The sequence below is a fragment of the Passer domesticus genome, chromosome 33 (genome assembly GCF_036417665.1).
Source record: "Passer domesticus isolate bPasDom1 chromosome 33, bPasDom1.hap1, whole genome shotgun sequence".
Lineage (NCBI taxonomy): Eukaryota > Metazoa > Chordata > Aves > Passeriformes > Passeridae > Passer > Passer domesticus.
The window spans coordinates 3,275,154-3,298,869 of NC_087506.1; the positions used below are offsets into that span (position 1 = coordinate 3,275,154).

The 23,716-nt window shown below is 51.8% G+C and overlaps 1 protein-coding gene and 1 long non-coding RNA gene across 2 annotated transcripts in view; one reads left to right on the plus strand and one right to left on the minus strand.

Moving 5' to 3' along the window:
- The window catches only part of LOC135288501 (uncharacterized), a 447,298-nt gene that overhangs the window by 320,102 nt on the left and 103,480 nt on the right, over positions 1-23,716 (plus strand). The window lies entirely within an intron of this gene.
- LOC135288484 (maestro heat-like repeat-containing protein family member 6) lies at positions 8,331-15,146 on the minus strand. Its single transcript, XM_064401871.1, has 14 exons — positions 14,634-15,146; positions 14,250-14,314; positions 13,498-14,144; positions 13,093-13,240; positions 12,694-12,884; positions 12,474-12,611; positions 12,079-12,193; positions 11,770-11,907; positions 11,362-11,538; positions 11,075-11,230; positions 10,815-10,916; positions 10,497-10,599; positions 10,166-10,222; positions 8,331-8,683 (listed from the first exon to the last, which is right to left on the minus strand). The coding sequence occupies exons 1-14, from the start codon at positions 14,749-14,751 to the stop codon at positions 8,643-8,645; spliced, it is 2,196 nt and encodes a 731-aa protein (XP_064257941.1). The 5' UTR covers positions 14,752-15,146; the 3' UTR covers positions 8,331-8,642.

Sequence of the window (23,716 nt, forward strand, 5' to 3'; positions counted from 1 at the left end):
TCACTTTGGTGGAAGCTGATGTGAGCTTGACTGGGAATGAGTGGAAGAAACATCCTATTGTGACTGGCCCAGAGGCCCCATGTATCCTGGGCATAGATTATCTGCGAAGTGGGTATTTCAAAGACCCAAAAGGACTGAGGTGGGCATTTGGGATAGCAACTGTAGTGACAGAGGGCGTCCAGCAATTGAATACCTTGCCTGGACTGTCTGAGAATCCATCTACAGTAGGGCTTCTGAAGGGAGAAGAGCAACAGGTACCAATTGCCACTTCCACAGTGCATCGTTGACAGTATAGAACCACTCGAGATGCTGTGATTCCCATCCATAAGATGATCCGAGAGCTAGAGAGCCAAGGGGTGGTCAGCAAGACCCACTCACCCTTCAACAGCCCCATCTGGCCTGTGCGTAAATCTGAAGGAGAATGGAGACTGACGGTGGACTACCGTGCATTGAATGAAGTGACTCCACCACTGAGCGCTGCTGTGCCAGACATATTAGAGCTCCAGTATGAGCTTGAGTCCAAGGCAGCAAAGTGGTATGCCACTATCGATATTGCCAATGCATTTTTCTCCATTCCGCTGGCAGCAGAATGCAGGCCTGTTTGCCTTCACCTGGAGAGGTGTGCAGTACACTTGGAACCGGCTGCCCCAGGGGTGGAAGCACAGTCCTACCATCTGCCACGGACTGATCCAGAATACACTAGAAAAGGGTGAAGCTCCAGAACATCTGCAATATATTGATGACATCATTGTATGGGGGAAGACGGCAGCAGAAGTGTTTGAGAAAAGAGAGAAAATAATCCAGACTCTCCTGAAAGTCGGCTTTGCCATCAAGAAGAGGAAAGTCAAGGGACCTGTTCAAGAGATCCAGTTTCTGGGGGCGAAGTGGCAAGACGGACGACGTCAGATTCCCACTGATGTCATCAACAAGATCACAGCAATGTCTCCACCATCCAACAAGAAGGAAACACAAGCTTTCCTAGGCGCCATAGGTTTTTGGAGAATGCACATTCCTGAGTACAGTCAGATCGTGAGCCCTCTCTATCTAGTCACCTGTAAGATGAACACTTTCCACTGGGGCCCTGAACAGCAGCAAGCCTTCGTCCAGATTAAGCAGGAGATCGCTCATGCGGTAGCCCTTAGCCCAGTCAAGACAAAACCAGATGTGAAGAATGTGCTCTACTCTGCAGCCGGGAACCATGGTTTGTCCTGGAGCCTGTGGCAGAAGGTGCCTGGGGAGACTCGAGGCCGACCACTGGGATTTTGGAGTCAAAGCTACAGAGGGTCTGAAGCCAACTATACTCCAACAGAGAAGGAAATTTTAGCAGCCTATGAAGGAGTCCAAGCTGCCTCAGAGGTAATAGGCACCGAAGCACAACTCCTCCTGGCACTCCGACTACCAGTACTGGGGTGGATGTTCAAAGCAAAGGTTCCCTCTACCCACCATGCCACCAGTGCTACATGGAGTAAGTGGATTGCTCTCATAACACAGAGCGCCCGTATTGGAAAGCTGAACAACCCTGGGATTCTGGAAATAATTACAAACTGGCCAGAAGGTGAAAACTTCAGTCTCACTGATGAAGAAGAACAAGAAGTGACACGTGCTGAAGAAGCTCCTCCATATAACCAACTGCCAGCGGAAGAAACACAATATGCTCTTTTTACAGATGGTTCCTGTCTCATGGTAGGAATGAATCGGAAGTGGAAAGCAGCTGTATGGAGCCCCACACGACAGGTTGCAGAGGCCACTGAAGGAGAAGGTGGATCAAGCCAACTTGCTGAACTCAAATCTGTTCAACTGGCCTTGGACATTGCTGAAAGAGAGAGGTGGCCAAAGCTCTACCTCTACACTAATTCATAGATAGTAGCCAACGCTCTGTGGGGATGGCTGGAGAGGTGGAAAGAGGCTAATTGGCAGCGTAGAGGAAAACCAATTTGGGCTGTTGAAGAGTGGAAAGACATCGCTACCAGGGTAGGGAGGCTACCTGTGAAGGTCCGCCATGTAGATGCCCATGTCCCCAAGAGTAGAGCCAATGAGGAGCACCAAAACAATGAGCAGGTAGACCAGGCTGCAAAGATAGGGGTGTCCAAGATAGACCTAGATTGGGAGCACAAGGGAGAGTTATTCCTAGCTTGATGGGCCCATGATGCCTCAGGTCATCAGGGTAGAGATGCCACCTATAAGTGGGCACGAGACCGAGGGGTGGATTTAACCATGGACAGTATTTCTCAGGTTATCTACGACTGTGAGACATGTGCTGCCATCAAACAGGCCAAGAGGGTGAAGCCCCTATGGTATGGTGGGTGGTGGTCCAAGTACAAGTATGGGGAGGCCTGGCAGATTGACTACATCACACTGCCCCAGACACGCCAAGGCAAGCGCTACGTGCTCACAATGGTAGAAGCCACCACAGGGTGGTTGGAGACCTACCCTGTGCCTCATGCCCAGAACACCATCCTGTGTCTTGAAAAGCAAGTCCTGTGGAGACATGGTACCCCTGAGAGGATTGAGTCAGACAATGGGACTCATTTTTTCCCTTTTTCTTGCTTTTAGTTAGTTTTAGCTAGCTGAGGCAAAGAAGTTCCCTGGACTGTGATTTTTTCCTTTTTTCTTGGACCTGTTCAAGCCTGCTCTGCACTGAACACCCAGAAGAGCACCGGCAGCTCCACCTGTGGCCCCCTGGCCGGGCCTGGGCAGCAGCATTTCCAGCACCAGAGAGACTGATCAGAGACTGAGTGAGCCGAGCTGAAACCAGGGGAAGGGACTGTTCTGAGTTTGCTTTCCTTGGATCAGTGAGAAGTTTTATTGTTTAATATTGTTTGGTTTCTATTGTTTAATAAACAGGTTTCTTTCCACTTTTCTCCAAGGAGATATTTTCTCCCGAACCGGTTGGAGGGGGGAGGGGCAATTGAATCTGCTTTTGTAGAGAAGCCCCTTTGGGGGTTATCTCCCAAACTTGCCCTAAACCAGGACACTGCATCAAATAAATCAACACATTTTGAGCAGAGGAGCAAGAGGATGCTCCTCTCCACAAATCCAGCCTGGGGACCAGGTATATGTCAAATCCCCTGGGGGAAAGCCTCTTATCCCAAAATGGAAAGGACTCTATTTAGTACTTTTAATCACTTATACAGCCTTTTAGGCTTGAAGCGTTAACCTCTTGGCTACACTATTCCAGAATTAAAAGACTTCTGCAAAAGGCAAGAGGAGTACACAAGTGGACCTCAGAAAGAACAGAAGAAACCAAGATGGGCTTCACCCCATCATCATCTTCCTGATATTTCTGATCGGAATCCAAGCCACAGTAGGTGACTGTCACTACCATCATGATCTCCTTGGCCTGCGAGATCCTGCTAGATGGAACATTCAAAAATATTTGGGACCTAATTGGCTAAAAGGGAATAATAAGGTAAAAACACTTTATGCTATTTTAAGGATTAATGACCAAGCAGTTGAAGATTGAGGAAAACCTGACTCCATGCTGGCCTTTCTTGTCCCACCTGAAAGCAGGACCTCTATGGCGTGTGAATTTGAAACTCACAAACCTCTTTTAGACGAGATTACTACAGTGACCATGCGCATCCGTGAGATTTCTAACAAGCAGCGTGTGAATCCATTTTAATGTGATTCCTATCAGGATTTTTGTGCTATGCAAATTAAAATGGGAGTCTATAACCTAGCACAAGATAGTTCCCTTCTTCTGCAGGGCACAGGTGGGGTGGGAGGACCATCATCACAGAGAGATACAGGAATTGAGCCTGCCAGGAATGCGACCCAACACATATTGTTTCCAGCAGGCAGCTCTTGTGCCACTAGAATAATAAATTGTCCTGTTGGTATGCTTAGTACATGGAACAGGTCTCATAGAGGATCTGCTTTTGAGAACTGAATTTCATTCTTGGCTTATTCCAGGCCATCAGAAATAATAACCAATCAAGTTGGAGGGGAAGCCAGAAGCACAATCATCCTGTTAGGGTATATCATGCCCAATGTCATGACCGTGTGATGGCAACCCAGATATGCATGGACTCCTGACAGCACAACTACATCCTCTTGTGGGCTGAGGTACTCAGAATACTCAGCCATTTGTACTGGGAAATTTAGTAAAGTAAGTGTCCTTTGTAATACTACCAGGGGCCAGTGTAAGGTTTCTGAAGGTTTCTGAAACGCTTGCCTAAAGGCAGGCAATGTATCTGAAGAAACCAGTTACCATGCCTTGGGTACTCGACAAGGAGCAAAACAGAACGGGTCACACAACAGGCATTTAAAATTAAAACAAACAACTTTACATGAGCAAACAATGGCATAGCACGGGACCCATGTGTGAAATAATATAGTCTTTCACTCTGTGGTAAGAAAAATAAATGAACAATTGTTGCTTCTAAATCCAAGGTACTCTCTGAAAATGCTGGAGGTAAAGATACAGGCTAATAGATCCAAAATTAAACAGCAATACTACCCGTTCATACAGCAAAGCCTAAAAGGCTGGGAGACATGGATGCATTCCCAGACACCAAATCATAGGTCTAAAAAAGGCTTAAGGGGATGGTTTGGGTCTGAACTGGGAATATGAAATTCTATTGATCAAGAAGTCTTAATAAATGAAGCACTGTGAATTCTTATATTGGACAGACACAAACTCCTCTCAGATCAGCCCTGCTAACACTTGCCCAAACCCACAGCCTGGCACCTAACCTATTAACCACCCTGGCCAACAATACACAGCAGGATTGTTTCCAGCAGTCGTCGGCTTTATGGGGAAACTACAGGGTAACATTTCTTTAGCATTTCAATGTAGACCAGCTCAGCTGTGGCTACGGTCTGTAATCTCAGGAAAACTTAAAAAAAGGAGACCTGGGGGAAATTACCATGAGAATTAACTAAATCATGCCTAAAAATGAAACCACAAAGGAGTTTGAAAAAGACTTCCACACTTGGTGGCAATTGGTCAGTTTCACATAGAATGAACAGAACCCTGCAGTCTTTTACATTAACCATTAAGAATGCAACAAAATACTGTGTAATTCCAATTTTGGCCTGTGTGAGATCTGCTTGCACAACAATGACAACAGATTCATTTAATGAAACTGCTAATGGTACTACCTTCTCTATTTGTAATTCACAACCAAAAGTGGATATGACTTGAGCTGCACCACACAATAACTTCTCTTGAGATTATGCAGAATGCGTACGATGTGTATCATGAAGCACCCAAATTCCAAACTGGAAGGAACATTGATGTACTAAAACAAATGCTGTACCAGCCTAATATAGAATGGCTAGTGGCAGAAGTCAAAAATGCATCTCACAGAGCCTTATGGACACTCAAATTGCTATCAAAGAAGTTACCAAAATCATCACTAAAATAGAGAAAGATAGAGAACATCATGAGTCAGATGTCTTCTTGTGATGGACAAATCTGCAATCACCAACAGCTCCTCAGATTTTTAGCTTCCTCAGCAAACCCGTTCTAATTTTTAAAAAAATGAACCCTCCTCTAAACCATCATGAACCTATGGATGTGGTAGAAAATTAAAAGAGCAGCATAACAGTACATATGTCCTGTGGACTGTGGAGGGAATCTTGCAAAAGAATTTGCATCAGGGTAAAGAGAAAGGGAGGATGAAACAAGGCCTTTGTTTGACACAAGCACAAGCAATTCACATAAGCAAACAAGTACTTAGCACAGACCCAGGTAAGTACTTAGCACCAGTTAGCATAAGAAAAACCTGGGGGCCTAACTTGACAGGAGAGGGACTTGAAAAAAGCTTTAGACACATTCTAGCAGAAGAAGGAAGGGCAAGTAGGCAATGAGCCCTGTGCAGGGAAGCCATGAGGAAGAAGTGCTGCTTTAGGGCATGGAGACCGCTCTGGCCAGCGCCTGGACATCAGCTTCAAGTACAGGAATCTGACAGAATGTATTTCTAACCCCCTGCCTATGCAATCACCTCAGCAGGGTAAAGATGGATGGTATTTTTGATGCAATTCCTACATCAACCCACTGAAATTTATACATGGCAGAGAAGCATTTTGGTGGGGTGCAGACCCCTGCCCTCCCGTCAGCTCAAGAAAAGGGCTTTTGGTGGACAATGCATTTGTCTGCAAATTTCTTTGAATTAGGGAGACCCCTCGGGACTGCTGTATCCTGAGGGAACACCATTGGCCATCCCCTGTGTATATCTGCACAAGCTTAAAATCATGTGCCTCATCTTCCAGGTCCTCTCTTGGCCAGCATCCTGACGTGGATGCAGGACTGCTGCGAGGCACTGCTGGGACCCAGCGGGACAGGACCGGCTGTCTCGTGTCCACGTAGCAGCCCTCACACAGCCAGGGCCATCCCGAACCCAGACAAAGGCTCACATGTCAGCAGAGAGGAGCAAGGAGCACTGGGCTCCTCTCTGGGGATCTCAGCTGTGCTTGCTCCACAACACGCCCCCATTTTAAGGCCTGCTGATGCCCAGCTGCCAGAAATGCCTATCGTGTTCTCTGCAAGATGCACAGGGAGGCCCAATGAGCAGGTCACCTTGGGAGGCAAACCTTGCAGGCCTTTTCTGAGGCCAGGGACACACCAAGATCAGCCCAGATACTCCACGCTGCCTGGAGAGAGAGACCAAAGAGGAACACTTGCACCTGTCTTACTGGGAGCTCCCTGGGGAGCACTTTCCTTGAGAAGGAAGTTCCATTCCTCCTAAGGCGTTTCCCGAAATGTTCAGTTTTCCTGGGAAACACCAACACACCATTCAGCAACGCTGGCAAAGCTGAATGACTTCAGGTCCTTTCAGGACAGGCACTCCAGCTCTAGCTGTCATTGCCCCAAATGTGTTTCCAGGTTCAGATGTGCAGCCCCAGGCCCTCTACAAACACAAGCTGCCCACTGCCTCTTCCCTTGCCTCAACTCCTGCCTGCGCTCTCGGCACCAAAACCAGGCTGTTCCCGGCCAGGGACCAGAGCCCTCTTCCCGCAGGACGCTCTTGCCAGCACCTTCCAGGACTCTCTGCTGTGCACACTGCGCTTTTCATGCCCGCTCCCAACGGGCTTTGGAACGCAGAGCACAAGCTGGCTGCCTCTGCCACCAGCACACCCCAAACACAGGCGGAGGAAGAAGCAGCAGGGGCTGTTTTGCGACCATGGCCAAGAGAGACTGGGAGGGTGCCCTCCCTCTGCTCTCACCTGGTTGGCTTTCTGCCTGGGGCTGAGCCTGGGGCTGCCATTCCTCACTTGTGGGGACCAGAACCACAGCCGGGATCCCGGCACTGCCTGCCAGCGCTCCGGGCACCGGCACGGTCGCGTGTCCGAGTCTGGGGCACCGTGCTGCTGCTTCATTTGCTCTTGGGCACACCCAAAGCTGCCTGTTAAGCCTGGATGGTCTCTGGTTCTGCCCTCTTCCTGATCCTGCTGTGCATGGATGGAGCACTGCCGTGCTTTCAGGATGCTATTCTTGAAAACTTCCAGCATTCCCAGCCCCTGTGCTCTCCATGGATGCCTGCCATGGAATCCCTCTCAGCTGGGTTCAGAACATCCTCAGATTGGCTCTTCCCAAATCAGGGGTGTTACAGTTTCTGGAGGATTCCCATGCAGAAAGACTTAATTGTACTTGTGATTGGAAATCCAGTTTTGTTTGATCAGCTGCTCTTGCAAAGAATATGTACCAACCCCTGGAATGGTGAAAAGCCGCTGAGCAGGAGCAGGAGATGGAGCATGGTGCTTCATTGGGAGGGGCAGGCAGGCCACCCACATTCAGGGCATCCCCTCCATCAGAAGGACATGCATGTTGTCCCTCTCATCCCTCCACCCCACAACTAGGCCTGACATCTCCTCCTCTGGAGCGGAGTTTTTCCTGTTATAACGTCATATCATGCTTGGTCAGCGCGTGAGAAGAGGCTGCAATGGCTTGTGATGCCACCTCCATGCCAAACACAGCTCCATTGGGTGTTGTTCCTCTTTCACAGGTTAACTTCCCATCGATTGACCAATCCATTGTCTCCTAAGGGTCAAATTCCCCCGAGTTAAACCATAAGGTTTCCTTCACTGTCTGTTCTTCATTATCTTGCTGACGTGCACAGCAGCAGATCAAATGTGGCAGGGCCTTAGACACGACTTCACTCCTGACACACAGGCTCCTTGTGCCACTGCTGGCCTTCCGTGTGCTCAGCAAGATCTGTAACTGCACAGGGTTGTGGAACTGCACCTTCAGCACAGGGACCGTGCCAGCTTGACCTGCCCTCGTTCCTGTGCACAAAACACGGCGTGGCAGAGAACGGCAGCAGGGGCCTGTGTGTCCCAGGGCCCCGGATTTGCGGCGCTTCAGCTCCACAGGGATGCAGGCAAAGTGAAGAAGCCAAACCGTTTATTAATGAAATCCAAAAACAAGGGGTGATATGGGAGGGGAAGAGGGAATGGGCAGTGTCTGAGGGCTGGAGGGAGGGAGGTATCTACAGGCAGGGAAAGGCCAGAAGCCATGCGAGCTTCCCACAGGCTCAGCTGTACCAATCATCAGCTGTGCCTGGAGCTCCAGCGGCAATGGGAGATGGTGTCCTGTTCAGTGTCTCCTGGTGCTGTTCTTGGGACACTGGTTCACCGCATCCTGAAGATGGACCTAATTCTTCAGCTCTTCTGGCAAACCGGGCGTGAATATTCAGGTTTCAGTGGGACAGACTAGTGTCTTTCCTTGGGACTGAAATGGCTGGAACAAAGAAGAGAGCCACAGTCAGCACCCACATCTGCATGAATCCTAGGAGACCCTCCTGCCAAGGTGTGCTGCTTTGTGCACCCCAGACGTCATGTTTTGGGAGAAGCTGCTGGCAGCTTCCTCCGTGTCTGCTAGGAAACCAATCAATGGCTGCCGTTGGGAATTGATAATCTGGAAAGCTGTACACAAAAGCCTCTGTGAAAAACACATCTTAAAAACAAAAGAAACTCGGGGAACTTTCTCTTTTCCCTTCTGGCCGACAAAGAGGTAACACTGCTGGCCCAGCCAAGGCCTGGCTGACGTCCGTGAAGAAGAAGTCAAGTCCTAGACAGGAAAGATGAGGAGATGCCTTTAGTTTTAGGCCAAAATTCTCTTGTAATTCTCCTGTATTATATATTCTTCCCGTTATAGGGAAAAAAGTATCATTCTCCTCCATAAACAGGAGAATGATACTTTTTTCCCTATAACGCATGAAGGTATGGGGAGATGAAAGTGTTCAAATGGTATTGAGCAAAGACCTCCATGCTAAAGTCAGCAGATATTAAAGTAGCCGTGATTCTTTGAGAAGTTTCAACAGAGACGGAGAGAAGAGTGATGAAGATCCTGTGTCCCCAGGAACAGAAGATCTCTCTTGCTAGAGATGAAGATGATTTTAGAGAACAAGAACTTTGCTTTTGAACAGCTCATCTTTAAAACAGTTGCCCATAAGTTGACATGCCACATAAACACAGCTGTGGGAAAAGCTTGTGGAAAATGGGAGTGATTTCAGCATTGCACATTTCCCTGGGTGGCTGCTATTCATGGAAATTGAGAGCCACGAGAGAACTGTTTTCTTATGGAAAAGTCTCCATAACATTAATAAGAGGGACTTCACTCCTTAAGCAAAGAGACAAAAGACTATTGCAGAGGTAGTAAACTGACTCAAAATTTTGGTTTGGTCTCTTTACATTGTCAGTGGGAAAGAAAAGGTTGTAGGGGGAGGAGAAGTGTTCTGAAGGTTTTGTTCTGACTCTTATTACTCTTTCTTTTAGTTTCTCTTAATAAATTGTTCTTCATACCCTTTTAAAGGCTCGAGCCTGCTTTGGCTTTCTCTTAATCCTATCCAAAGGGGAAATGAGTAAATACATTCTAGTGAGCGAAATGCTGATTAACCAGCACTGAACCCACCACAGCAATTGGCACATTGGCCAGGAAATCCTAAATTGGCAAACCAAAACCACTACATACATCAAGGGTGTCCCACTCAGCTCTTCTATCGGCCAGAAGAGAGGAGGGGCCCACGGGATCAGCCACAAGACGCTGGCCATGAATCCCCCCAGCAGTGTCCCTGCAATCGCTCTGTGTGCTCTGGCCACGCCATCCCTCATGCACACAAGGAGCGAAGCCCACCGCAGCCGGGACAGGGATGGCAGCTCCCTGCCCGGGCATTGCAGCTCTCCCTGGCAGCCCCGCTACCAGCCCGCTGCCCTCACTCACCCTGACTGTGGAACTGGAGCTCTTCCCTCTTCCTCGACAGGTAGCGCGCGGCCACCCCTGTGAACACAGAGCCTGTCAGGGCGGCAGCGGCACAGCTCCCTGCCAGCGGCGCTGCCAGCGCTGTGGCCACACGCCCTGCTGGCCCGGCAGGGCTCAGCCCGGGCCCTTGCCGCACGCTGCCGCCCAAGGGCACGGCTGCCAGAGGGCGGCAGCAGCGCCCGGGCCAGGCGGGGCTCCACGGCGCCGGGCCCGGATGGCGCTGCCGGGGCAGCGGGCGGGGCTGGGGCCGAGCTGCGGCGGGCCGGGGAGGGAGCCCGGCCTCGGGGCTCACCGATGATCCTGAAGGCCGCCTCTCGCAGGGACTCCTGTGGGCTATCCAGGAACCGCAGGGCCCATTGCATGCGCTCGCTCGCTTGTCTCCTGTCCTCTAGCAGCTGCAGAGAGCGGCAGCAGGGAAGGCTTGGCGCGGGCTCAGCCCCTGTGGCGGGCGCTCCCTGCGCCCAGCCCCGGCCTCCCCTGCCCGCACAGCCCTGAGGCGCGGCCTCTGAGTGCAGCAGCGGGCAGGGGCACATCTGCCAGCCCCGCACACTGAGCACCGCGCTCAGGGGCCTTCTCCAGGCTGAGCTTGGGGCTTCCAGGCCCTCCTTACCAGGCACTCATCAATTTTCAATGGCTGCTCTGTCTTCAGAACCCTCTGGAGATCCGTCTTCTCCAAGAAGCCAGCCGCACAATACAGCGTTTTCATAGAGGCCTGGAGAGCAGCAGAGAGCCAGAGATGGCCCCAGAGCCCAGGGCACCGGACTCACATCCCTGTGCCAGGGCCTGGAGGAGGCTGCAGCCCACCAGGCACCGGGCAGGAGGCAGCTGAGCCCCCTGCCAGAGATCCACCAGCATCACAGAAAACCTCACCTCTGCCACACGCTGGTTCTCCTCATGGCAGTGCAAGAAGAGTGGGAGCAGGCTCTGGCTCACAATTCTCTTCAGGGGCTTTTTACCCTCTTCCACTACCAATTCCATCACCTTGCAGAAGAGGGAAATGGAGAGCAGCTGCAGATGGCTGTTGTCCTGGAGGAAAGAAGGAGAAAAAGGCCTAAGCATCACATATGCAGTACTCCTGGGCAAAGGCCTGAATATCCAGAGAGCACAAAATTTCTGGCCAGCGGCCAGTGCCCATGGCTGGGGCCACAGAGCCTTACACGGTCAAAGAGTGGCAGGAGTGCCTCAGCTAGCTTTGGGGCAGAAGTGCTGGATATCATGAGATGTTTTTTCTGGAGCATCTTCTTCAACAGAGAGAGGGACATGCTGACCACCTGTCCATCTGCATCACCCAGCAGCTCCAGAAGTCTTCGAGACACGCTGCGTATAGGTCTGGCCTGTGTGGAACACAAGGCTGAGCTGGGAGGCCATGGACGGCTGCACCGCCAACAGCGCCCAGGCACTGCGACCCCACCCTGCTGCTGCAGGGCCCACGGGCCAAAGGCCTGACCCAAAGCAGTGGGGCAGGTGAGGCAGGAGAGCTGGGAGCAGCTGCCTCAGCTGCTGAAGCCCTGCCAGCCCATGGGGCTGCCTTCCCCAGGGCAGCTTCAGCCGCTGCCCCTTCTCACCATCAAGGGATCCTTGCTGAGCACCTCGAGGCCTCTGAGCGCCAGGCGACGCCTCTCCCTGCACTTGCTGTGCAGGCAACTTGACATGATCTTCAGGACAGTGTGAGCACATTTACTCAAGTCCAGGCACTCGAGGACCTGAAAGGCACAGGCAGTGATGGGGGACCCGGCCAGCAGCAGCCCGGAAACGCACAGGGCTGGGCCCAGGCAGCAGCACAGGGCACGGGCACCGTCCCAGGCAGCTGTGGCTATGAGAGGGCAGAGAGCTGGGAGGCAGCTCAGCGAGGCAGTGCTGGCCACCAGGCTCACCTCCACAAGGAATGCCAGGAAGGGCAGATTCCACCTTGGCTTTTCACAGCTGAGCACAAGGAGAAGGCGGTATGCGACATGGGAACACATGGAGGTCAAGACATGGCGCATCTCCCTGGAAGGGGGAAAAAGGCACCAAGACCCTGAGGTGGGGGGACCAAACCTCTGCCAGGACTGACTCGCGGAGGTCTGGTCTTTCCCCAGCCTCCCTGGAGGGGATGTGAGCGCTGTGGGAGGTGGCCCCTTTGGGGCACCCTCGTCTCCCAGCCTTTTCCAGTCTCCTTGGCTGTCCCTCGGTGTCAAGGCCCTCTGGCCCTTGACCACAGGGACTGTGTGGGGCACCCGGGCACAGGGCAGAAATGCTGAGGGCAGTGTAGAGGAGAAGGGGGTCTCACCTGGCCAGCAGACCCACGGCATAGTGCTGGGTGTGAGCAGTCAGCAGCGTGTCCCAGCCACACTTACGCTCCATATCCATCACCTCCTGGTCACACTGCAGTCGGTAGAGCAGAGCCTTCATGGCCTGCACTGCAAACCTGTGTGCAGAGCAAAGCCCAGGTCACACTGGGAGCACTGGCACTGGCCACAAGGGCATGGGAAGGACAGGAGGACTGGGACCTGTTGGGCCTGCAGGGAAGGCGATTTTCCTCCTGGCATGCTCTCCAGAAGTTTTCAACTTCCTCTGGTGGCATCTGCTGTGTGGTGATGACAACGTGGAAGAGCAGAGCCGTAAACAGAGGGTAGAAAGAATGAATCCTTGTCTCATGGTACAGAGGCACCTGGACAATCACCCAGATCACCAGAGTTGCCTGCAAGAGAAGCAGCCCAAAACGGAGCTCAGTGCCAAGGTGTCCTTGGGGCAGGGCCCAGGGGTAGATGCAGGGGGAGCAGTGGGCCTGGTGGCCCCTGAGCCTGGCCCTAGCCCAGGTTTCAGCCCAGTGACTGAGGCAGGGAGAGGATGGAGAGCTGCTGGAGAGGCAGCCGGGGACTGAGAAGAGACCAGTTCCAGAAACTCACAGCCAGGGCAAAAACGTCCTGATTGTCCCCATCGGAGGTGCACATTTTGCTCAGAGGCCAATCCTCCATTACACGGACCAGTGTTGGCAGCACTTTCTCCATTGTTAGTCTTGACGAAGCAATGGCTCTCCACATCATTGCAGCAGCTCTGTGGGATCAGGGCTCTGTGTCAGGGGTGTCTCAGTCACAGTACCATGCCCTGTGCAGCTGTGGGGGCACAGGTGACAGAGCCCCGGTGCCCTGAGGGGCAGGGAGGGAGCATTGGCAGCAGGCTGGGCAAAGAGAGGGGCCCGAGGGTCCTGGAGCTCTCTGCCTGTCTGGCAGAGCCCATTGGACAGGCTGTGATGGGCCACGGGCCCTAAAGGCTGGTGAGCCCTGAGCTCTCAAGGCACGTGGGCCCTGTACCTGTCACACGTTGGGGCACAGCGCAGGAGGGTCAGCACCACATCAACAGGATGCTCTTCAGCCAGCCTCACAATGTCAATTTTCAGCCTGGCATCCACAGTGTCATGGGACAGCAGCCTCTGGTGGATGTTCCTTACAATGGCTGGCACCTGGAGGACACCTGGGGGAAACTTGGAGCGCTCTTCAAGGGAGCAACTTCCCCAGCTTCCCTTCCCGCCACAATGTGCTGGCCTCAAAGGCTGAGGGGCCCCAGTGATCACGGCTTGAGGGGGCACAAAGTCCTGGGAGGCCTCCAGGCCTGATCCCAGCCTGCTTAGCTGCTCCTGAGAAGAAAAACAAGGGTCCCTGAAATACTCTGGTACCAATTCCTCAATCAGAGTCGGAGTGGGCGTGGTGTCAGGATTTGCGGTGGCTTCAGTCTCTCCAGTGTTGGCATTTGTCATGGCCACGTCCTCAGTCACTGCCTTGTCTCCGTTTGCTATGTCCTCTTTCATTATGGTGTCAGAGTCTTGTGAGTGCTCAGCTGAATCCAGGCTGACATCAGGCTCTGCCTGGAACTCGGTCAGCCCCGAGTCAGGCTCGGCTGGGCCCTCAGCTGCACTGGTCCCGGTCTCTCTGCGTTGAACTCGCAGAAACTTCCGGAACATCTGCAGGACAGGGAAGCCAGAGATGCTCCATGGCATTCTCCAAGCGTAGTGCTCGGCTGAGCAGGGACAGCAGGCCCAGCGCATGGATGGGATGGCTGCAGGTACCTTCAGGGTTCTGTGGAAGCGGCCACGGCTGGATTGCTGCTCTTGTGTGCGCTCCACGGCTGCATCTGGCAAAGAGCGAGCACAGCCAGAGCTGAGGGGCTGCAGGAGAGGCCAGAGAACACAGCCCAGCCCTGCGCTCCCCAGGCAGGGACAGCCCCGCGATGCCCCAGGGGGATGGAGCACGGCCACTGCGGGGTGTCTGCCTGGGCCCTCTTCCGTCCTGTCCATGGGCATGTCCCCAGGGGATGGGATGGGATGGGATGGGATGGGATGGGATGGGATGGGATGGGATGGGATGGGATGGGATGGGATGGGATGGGATGGGATGGGATGGGCCCACACTGGCTGCAGCCATCAGCCCTGTGGCCCAGCTCTGACACTCACCATCCTGCAGTGTCTGGATCTGCTCCGGCTCTTCAGGCTGTTCTGCTGGGGCAGCTCCAGGGCCTTTGTTTTTTTTCCCCCTGAGCACTATGAACAAGCCAAGGAATCTGCCTGCCATGTCAGAGTCTGGCCTAGAGGGCACCTTAAATAGAGGTTCCTCGGGATATTGCCAAGTCAACAAGTCTTGCAGTTGTTGAAAGCACCTGCAAGAGAGAAGCCTCAGGAAGGCAGCAGGACAGCAAGTCCTGCACTTTGGTCTTGAGGACTCCTGCCAAAATCACAGGAGACTCCTCAACAACGATTCAGGTCACCAAATCCCACGGTCTGGCCTGGAGTGCACAGGCCACAGGGATAGATGTCTTGGAAAAGATCCGAGTCACCAAATGCCACAGTCTGGCCACAAGGCCAGCTGCAGGAACAGCGTCTGGAAAAAGCTCCGGGTGGGACACGAACGAGTGCGCTGTGCAGGGGCTCCTCACAGCACCGCTCTGTCCCGTCCTGTCCCGTCGCCTGCTCCGAGCGCTGTGGAGTGTTCTTGTCACCCCCAGCTCCTATGTCACCACGTGTCACAAAGGACACCCTGTCCCGTTCCATGCCAGTGCTGCAGCGTGTCACAAAGGGCCCTTGCACCCACTGCCACCTGCCCTGGGGCCGCCCCCAGCCCACCCAAAGTGGCCCAGGTTGGAAGGAATCTCTGGCCCCAAGTGTCTAAGGCAGCCCGACAGGATCTTTAGGAAGGGCTCAGCCCATCAGCAAACGCTGCCCTGCTCTGCGGGCTCAGGGCAGCAGAAGGAGCCCCCAGGGCTGCCGAGGCAGCCGCGCTGGCAAGGGCACAGGGCCTTCCACGGAAGCTGGCACGGCCTCCTTGGGACACGTCCCGGCTGCTGGCCATCCTAAACCCGCGGCTGTGACAGGCACAGGGAACGTGTGGGCCAGGGCACCAATGCTGCTCTGAGCCCTGGGGCCCGGGCAGCGCTGCCATCAGCAGGTGTGGCAGAGTCCCTGCCCAAGCAGAGCCTCCACCCCCCGAGCCCTGGCAGTGCTGCTGCCCCTCTCCTGCCCCAGAGACCTGTGCCCCGGGGGGCTTGTGTGCCACAGGGAGCCAAAGCCCACGTGCACTGGGAGCTGTGCTCCTCCCTGCAGGGGCTGTTGGCAGGAGCACCTGGAGCACTGCTGCAACACTTGGTGTCTGGGAGAAGGCAGAGGCTGTTAGTCATGATTTTTTTCATAGAAGGGATTGCAGTGTGAAAAACAAGGTTCACTCTCCTGTAAAAAAATTAGAAAATGTAATAAAGTACAATAGGAGAGAATAAAGCAAATATTTTTGACTGGATGCCTTTTGCCATTCAGCCTAGACTATCCCAGCTATTTTGAAAACACTCTTTGTATACCATTTCTATTGCATCTGCCTGTTACATATTCACAAACAATTATGCATGTTGAACTTTTCTCCAAACCAGTTTCCATGTTTCAAGAACTGTTCCATGGCTCCTCCTCACGTCTGCCTTTTTAGAGCATGCGTATTCCTTGTTTGTGCTTTTAGTTCGTTCTTATAATCACCTCCATTTACGGGCTTTTGTGGATACTGACAGCCTGGTCAGTGAGAAGGCCACATAAACATTCCCAGGAATTGTTCTGGGGAGTTTTGAAAAGGCTGAGAGAAAGAATGAAAACAATCTTGCGGCTGGTGTTTTGAACAGTTGTTTTCTCAGAAGATGTTTACCAAAGGGCATCTTCTTAATTAGCCAGTGGTGACGGGGTGTTGATTAAATGACCAGACAGGTCCAGCTATATCGGAACAGTGTATAAAAAGGAATGGCTTTCTAATAAACTCAGCATTAACCTGCTGAAGAGAGTTAATGTGTCACTTCACTTCGGTTCCTGACTCAACGGTGACAGGTTTTGGTCCACATTTTCTTCAGACCATGAGTGCTGATAGTTGGCATATCTGCAGCAGGTGTCCTCGTCACATGTTCATTGGATGGTATCCCATGCAAGCAGGCATTTTAACACAAGCATACTACATCAGCTGTTTCTAAGTTTTAGTTAACAACAGAAATGAAAACGAGATCTTTATAGCAAAGTTCTTTTAACACCACACATATAGAATCCATTTCAACATTTGAAAAGGCCAGTATTGTACTGTGTATATATAACAGCAGCAGCACCTGAACACCACCAGCTGCTGAATTTCACAGGACAGTCAGATTATACAGAGGCACTGCCATGTTTCCTTGTGTTCTGGGAAAAACATCAGCTCAGTCTTTGATGTTCAATGCTCCAGCTGCTGCGTGTCTGACAGTGGTAGCTCATGTCCAAACACAACTGGGTGCCTGCTAAGCACGGCACTGGGGAGCCACAAACAGGGAAGTTCAGGCATCGCAATATATCAAGCTTCCAACAATCTCTTCTCCATTTCCAGATGCAAACATCAGCAAACACATGCTGGAAAAGTCAATGAGTTCCAACATTGCCAGGATACGAATTTCACTACCGAAACCAAGCAAGGATTGCCCACAAAGCCTTTGGAAACATTTCCTGGATGAATTAATGTCTCTCCCATGTAGGGCTGTAATAGCTGAACATCTGCAGTGCTGGAAGATTCCAGGTAGAGTGGGAACAAGTCCACAAAATTTCTGTACAGTCTGAAATAGGGATGCAGGGCTGGACCAAAAGCTTTCCTGGGATGATGCTACTGAAATCCATTGCGTAATGATGCCCAGAAATTAATCAAAGCAAACAGTACTGCGTAGTATAAGGCCTATGGGGCAGGAATTTAATTTATTCGACATGGGGAGTGAGGGGCTTTAGTCTACCACAAATTCATTCTGGAATGAGACTCCCGATGGAGCCCCAGTGCTGCGGGGCGGCCCCGCGGCTCCCCGGGCAGCAGCCGGCCCTCTGCCCCCTGCGGAGCCCGGCGCCGGCGGCTGCTGGCCGCGCCTCAGGGCTGTGCGGGCAGGGGAGGCCGGGGCTGGGCGCAGGGAGCGCCCGCCACAGGGGCTGAGCCCGCGCCGAGCCTTCCCTGCTGCCGCTCTCTGCAGCTGGCAGAGGACACGAGCCGAGCGGCCGAGCAGCTGCGCCGGGCCCTGCGCTACCTGGAGAGCCCCCAGGAGCCCCTGCGAGAGGCGGCCATCAGGTTCATGGGTGAGCCCCGAGGCCGGGCTCCCTCCCCGGCCCGCCGCAGCTCGGCCCCAGCCCCGCCCGCTGCCCCGGCAGCGCCATCCGGGCCCGGCGCCGTGGAGCCCCGCCTGGCCCGGGCGCTGCTGCCGCTCTCTGGCAGCCGTGCCCTTGGGCGGCAGCGTGCGGCAAGGGCCCGGGCTGAGCCCTGCCGGGCCAGCAGGGCGTGTGGCCACAGCGCTGGCAGCGCCGCTGGCAGGGAGCTGTGCCGCTGCCGCCCTGACAGGCTCTGTGTTCACAGGGGTGGCCGGGCGGCTCCTGAGGGGGCAGCCAGGAGAGCTCCACCTCCTCACTGAGAGTGAGTGAGGGCAGCGGGCTGACAGCGGGACTGGCAGGAGAGCTGCAGTGCCTGGGCAGGGAGCTGCCATCCCTGTCCTGGCTGCGGCAGGCTCGCTCCCTGTGTGCATGAGGGGTGGCATGGGCAGAGCACAGAGAGATTGCAGGGATGTGGGAGTGTGGATTCCTGGCCAGCTGATCCAGTTGACACCCCTTCTCTTGTGGCCATGGCCAGAGCTGGGTGGGATGGCCCTGGCAGGACGGTCTCCTAGGATTCCCACCGATCCAGGCTCTGACTGTGGCTCTGTTCCTCTCTGTTCCAGCCCTTCAAGCCCTGAGGAGAGATGACAGCCCTTCCCAGGCATACATGTTAGTTCAACAGATAGTCAGTGGGAGAGCTGCAGAACGGGCTCAGAAGAACCAGAGTTTGTTGAAGACCTGCAAATGCCATGGAAGATGAGACTGCCTTGAGACCAGAAGAGACCAGCTGGAGCTCCAGGCACCGCTGATGATTGGCACAGCTGAGCCTGTGGGAAACTTGCATGGCTTCAGCCCTCTCCCTGCTTATAGATAGCTCCCTCCCTCCAGCCCTCAGACTCTGCCCATCCCTTCTTTTTCCCTCCATTCTCCCTCCCTGTTCACGGCTCTTTCCCTCTAGTCCTCAGATCCTGCCCTTCCCCTTTTCCCCACCCAGCTCACTCCTTTGCTTCGCCTTCCATTAATAAACAGTTTGGCTTCTTCACTTTGCCAGCATCCCTGTGGAGCTGCAGCAGAACAAATCCGGGGCCCTGGGACACACAGGCCCCTGCTGCCGTTCTCTGCCACGCCGTGTTTTGTGCACAGACCCAGAGGAACGAGGGCAGCTCAGGCTGGCACGGTCCCTGTGCTGAAGGTGCAGTTCCACAACCCTGTGCAGGTACAGATCCTGCTGAGCACACGGAAGGCCAGCAGTGGCACAAGGAGCCTGTGAGTCAGGAGCCAAGTCGTGTCTAAGGCCCTGCCACATTTGATCTGCTGCTGTGCACGTCAGCAAGATAATGAAGAACAGACAGTAAAGGAAACCTTATGGTTGAACTGGTGGGAATGTGACCCTTGAGAGAAACAATGGATTGGTCAGTTGATGGGAAGTCAACCTGTGAAAGAGGAACAGCACACAATGGAGATGTGGTTGGCATGGAGGTGGTATCAGAAGCCATTGCGGCCTCATCTGATGCGCTGGCCAAGCGTGAGATGACGTCCTAAGTGGAAAAACTGCAGAGGAGGAGATGTCAGGCCTGGTTGTGGTGTGGAGGGATGAAAAGGCCAAAATGCACGCCCTGTTGATGCAGGGGATGCCCTGAAGGTGGGTGGCCTGCCTGCCCCTCCCACTGGAGCACCCTGCTGAGATCCCCTGAGAGGAGCCCAGTGCTCCTTGCTCCTCTCTGCTGACACGTGAGCCTTTGTCTGGTTTCGGGGTGGCCCTGGCTGTGTGAGGGCTGCTACGTAGGCACGAGACAGCCTGTCCTGTCCCGCTGGGTCCCAGCAGTGCCTGGCAGCTGTCCTGCATCCACGTCAGGATGCTGGCCAAGAGCAGCCCTGGAAGCTGAGGCACAGGTCAGGGCCCATGTTGTTCCCTCAGGATACAGCAGTCCCGAGGGGTCTCCCTAATTCAAAGAGATCTGCAGACAAATGCACTGTCCACCAAAAGCCCTTTTCTTGAGCTGACGGGAGGGCAGGGGTCTGCACCCCACCAAAATGCTTCTCTGCCATGTATAAATTTCAGTGGGTTGATGTAGGAATTGCATCAAAAATACCATCCATCTTTACCCTGCTGAGGTGATTGCATAGGCAGGGGGTTAGAAATACATTCTGTCAGATTCCTGTCCTTGAAGCTGATGTCCAGGCGCTGGCCAGAGCGGTCTCCATGCCCTAAAGCAGCACTTCTTCCTCATGGCTTCCCTGCACAGGGCTCATTCCCTACTTGCCCTTCCTTCTTCTGCTAGAATGTGTCTAAAGCTTTTTTCAAGTCCCTCTCCTGTCAAGTTAGGCCCCCAGGTTTTTCTTATGCTAACTGGTGCTAAGTACTTACCTGTGTCTGTGCTAAGTACTTGTTTGCTTAAGTGAATTGCTTGTGCTTATGTCAAACAAAGGCCTTGTTTCATCCTCCCCTTCTCTTTATCCTGATGCAAATTCTTTTGCAAGATTCCCTCCACAGTCCACAGGACATATGTACTGTTATGCTGCTCTTTTAATTTTCTACCACATCCATAGGTTCATGATGGTTTAGAGGAGGGTTCATTTTTTTAAAAATTAGAACGGGTTTGCTGAGGAAGCTAAAAATCTGAGGAGCTGTTGGTGATTGCAGATTTGTCCATCACAAGAAGACATCTGACTCATGATGTTCTCTATCTTTCTCTATTTTAGTGATGATTTTGGTAACTTCTTTGATAGCAATTTGAGTGTCCATAAGGCTCTGTGAGATGCATTTTTGACTTCTGCCACTAGCCATTCTATATTAGGCTGGTACAGTATTTGTTTTGGAACATCAATGTTCCTTCCAGTTTGGAATTTGGGTGCTTCATGATACACATCGTACGCATTCTGCATAATCTCAAGAGAAGTTATTGTGTGGTGCAGCTCAAGTCACATCCACTTTTGGTTGTGAATTAAAAATAGAGAAGTTATTACCATTAGCAGTTTCATTTAATGAATCTGTTGTAATAGTTGTGCAAGCAGATCTCACCCAGGCACATCCCCTTCCCACATAACATACCTGTGACTGTGCATGGGTTACTGGGCTCATTTCACAAATACAAGGGCTGCCCTCAGTGTGCAGACACCAATCCTCTCTGTCAAGCCCTGCATTTTTGCACACAAAATTCAGTGCATCCCTTGGCACACATGCTTTGATACTAAGAGTTTGCCAGTTTCCAGTTTTCTTGGTGAAAATGACCCAGACATTATGCTGAACGGGACCGAGAGTTACATGAGTTCTTATAACTCCAAGGGCCAAAACTGGAATTACACAGTATTTTGTTGCATTCTTAATGGTTAATGTAAAACACTGCAGGGTTCTGTTCATTCTATGTGAAACTGACCAATTGCCACCAAGTGTGGAAGTCTTTTTCAAATTCCTTTGTGGTTTCATTTTTAGGCATGATTTAGTTAATTCTCTTGGCAATTTCCTCAGCTCTCCTTTTTGTAAGTTTTCCTGAGATTACAGACTGTAGCCACAGCTGAGCTTGTCTACACTGAAATACTAAAGAAATGTTACCCTGTAGTTTTCCCATAAAGCCAACAACTGCTGGAAACAATCCTGCTGTGTATTGTTGGCCAGGGTGGTTAATAGGTTAGGTGCCAGGCTGTGGGTTTGGGCAAGTGTTAGCAGGGCTGATCTGAGAGGAGTTTGTGTCTGTCCAATATAAGAACTCACAGTGCTTCATTTATTGGCTAAGACTTCTTGATCAATAGAATTTCATATTACCAGTTCAGACCCAAATCGTCCCCTTAAGCCTTTTTTAGACCTATGATTTGGTGTCTGGCAATGTATCCATGTCTCCCAGCCTTTTAGGCTTTGCTGTATGAACGGGTAGTATTGCTGTTTAATTTTGGTTCTATTAGCCTCTATCTTTACATCCAGCATTTTCAGAGAGTACTGTGGATCTAAAAGCAACAATTGTTCATTTGTTTTTCTTACCACAGAGTGAAAGACTATATTATTTCACATATGGGTCCTATGCTATGCCATTGTTTGCTCATGTAAAGTTGTTTGTTTTAATTTTAAATGCCTGTTGTGTGACCCGTTCTGTTTTGCTCCTTGTCGAGTACCCAAGGCATGGTAACTGGTTTCTTCAGATACATTGCCTGCCTTTAGGCAAGCGTTTCAGAAACCTTCAGAAACCTTACACTGGCCCCTGGTAGTATTACAAATTACACTTACTTTACTAAATTTCCCACTACAAATGGCTGAGTATTCTGAGTACCTCAGCCCATAAGAGGATGTAGTTGTGCTGTCAGGAGTCCATGCATATCTGGGTTGCCATCACACGGTCATGACATTGGGCATGATATACCCTAACAGGATGATTGTGCTCCCGGCTTCCCCTCCAACTGGATTGGTTATTATTTCTGATGGCCTGGAATAAGCCAAGAATGAAATTCAGTTCTCAAAAGCAGATGCTCTGTGAGACCTGTTCCACGTACTAAGCATACCAACAGGACAATTTATTATTCTAGTGGCACAAGAACTGCCTGCTGGAAACAATATGTGTTGGGTTGCATTCCTGGCAGGCTCAATTCCTGTATCTCTGTGTGATGATGGTCCTCCCACCCCACCTGTGCCCTGCAGAAGAAGGGAACTATCTTGTGCTAGGTTATAGTCTCCCATTTTAATTTGCATAGCGCAAAATCCTGATAGGAATCACATGAGAATGGATTCACACGCTGCTTGTTAGAAAGGTCATGGATGTGCATGGTCACAGTAATAATCACAACTAAAAGAGGTTTGTGAGTTTCAAATTCACACGCCATAGAGGTCCTGCTTTCAGGTGGGACAAGAAAGGCTGGCATGGAGTCAGGTTTTCCTCAATCTTCAACTGCTTGGTCATTAATCCTTAAAATAGCATAAAGTGTTTTTACCTTATTATTCCCTTTTAGCCAATTAGGTCCCAAATATTTTTGAATGTTCCATCTAGCAGGATCTCGCAGGCCAAGGAGATCATGATGGTAGTGACAGTCACCTACTGTGGCTTGGATTCCGATCAGAAATATCAGGAAGACAATGATGGTGTGAAGCGCATCTTGGTTTCTTCTGTTCTTTCTGAGGTCCACTTGTGTACTCCTCTTGCCTTTTGCAGAAGTCTTTTAGTTCTGGAACAGTGTAGGCAAGAGGTTAACACTTCAAGCTTTAAAGGCTGTATAAATGATTAAAAGTACTAAATAGAGTCCTTTCCATTTTGGGATAAGAGGCTTTCCCCCAGGGGATTTGATGTATACCTGGTCCCCAGGCTGGACTTGTGGAGAGGAGCATCCTCTTGCTCCTCTGCTCAAAATGTGTTGATTTATTTGATGCAGTGTCCTGGTTTAGGGCAAGTTTGGGAGATAACCCCCAAAGGGGCTTCTCTACAAAAGCAGATTCAATTGCCCCTCCCCCCTCCAACCGGTTCGGGAGAAAATATCTCCTTGGAGAAAAGTGGAAAGAAACCTGTTTATTAAACAATAGAAACCAAACAATATTAAACAATAAAACTTCTCACTGATCCAAGGAAAGCAAACTCAGAACAGTCCCCTCCCCGGGTTGCAGCTTGGCTCACTCAGTCTTTGATCAGTCTCTCTGGTGCTGGAAATGCTGCTGCCCAGGCCCGGCCAGGGGGCCACAGGTGGAGCTGCCGGTGCTCTTCTGCGTGTTCAGTGCAGAGCAGGCTTGAACAGGTCCAAGAAAAAAGGAAAAAATCACAGTCCAGGGAACTTCTTTGCCTCAGCTAGCTAAAACTAACTAAAAGCAAGAAAAAGGAAAAAAGGAGCTCTGTCCGGCTGTCTGTCCATCCGCAGACAACACAGTCCAGGAGCAGGAATGTGGAGGAGTGAGAGCAGTCTGAAAACAAACTGCGCGCTTCTTCCCTCCCCTCCTCACTGTCTGGAAGAGAGTC

Coding starts and splice junctions, on each gene's coding strand:
- LOC135288484 (XM_064401871.1), bottom strand. CDS start 14,751: ATGGCAGGCAGATTCCTTGGCTTGTTCATAGTGCTCAGGGGGAAAAAA. Junction 14,315..14,633: donor GATCCAGACACTGCAGGATG/GTGAGTGTCAGA, acceptor GCTCTTTGCCAG/ATGCAGCCGTGGAGCGCACA. Junction 10,223..10,496: donor GGCGGCCTTCAGGATCATCG/GTGAGCCCCGAG, acceptor CTGTGTTCACAG/GGGTGGCCGCGCGCTACCTG.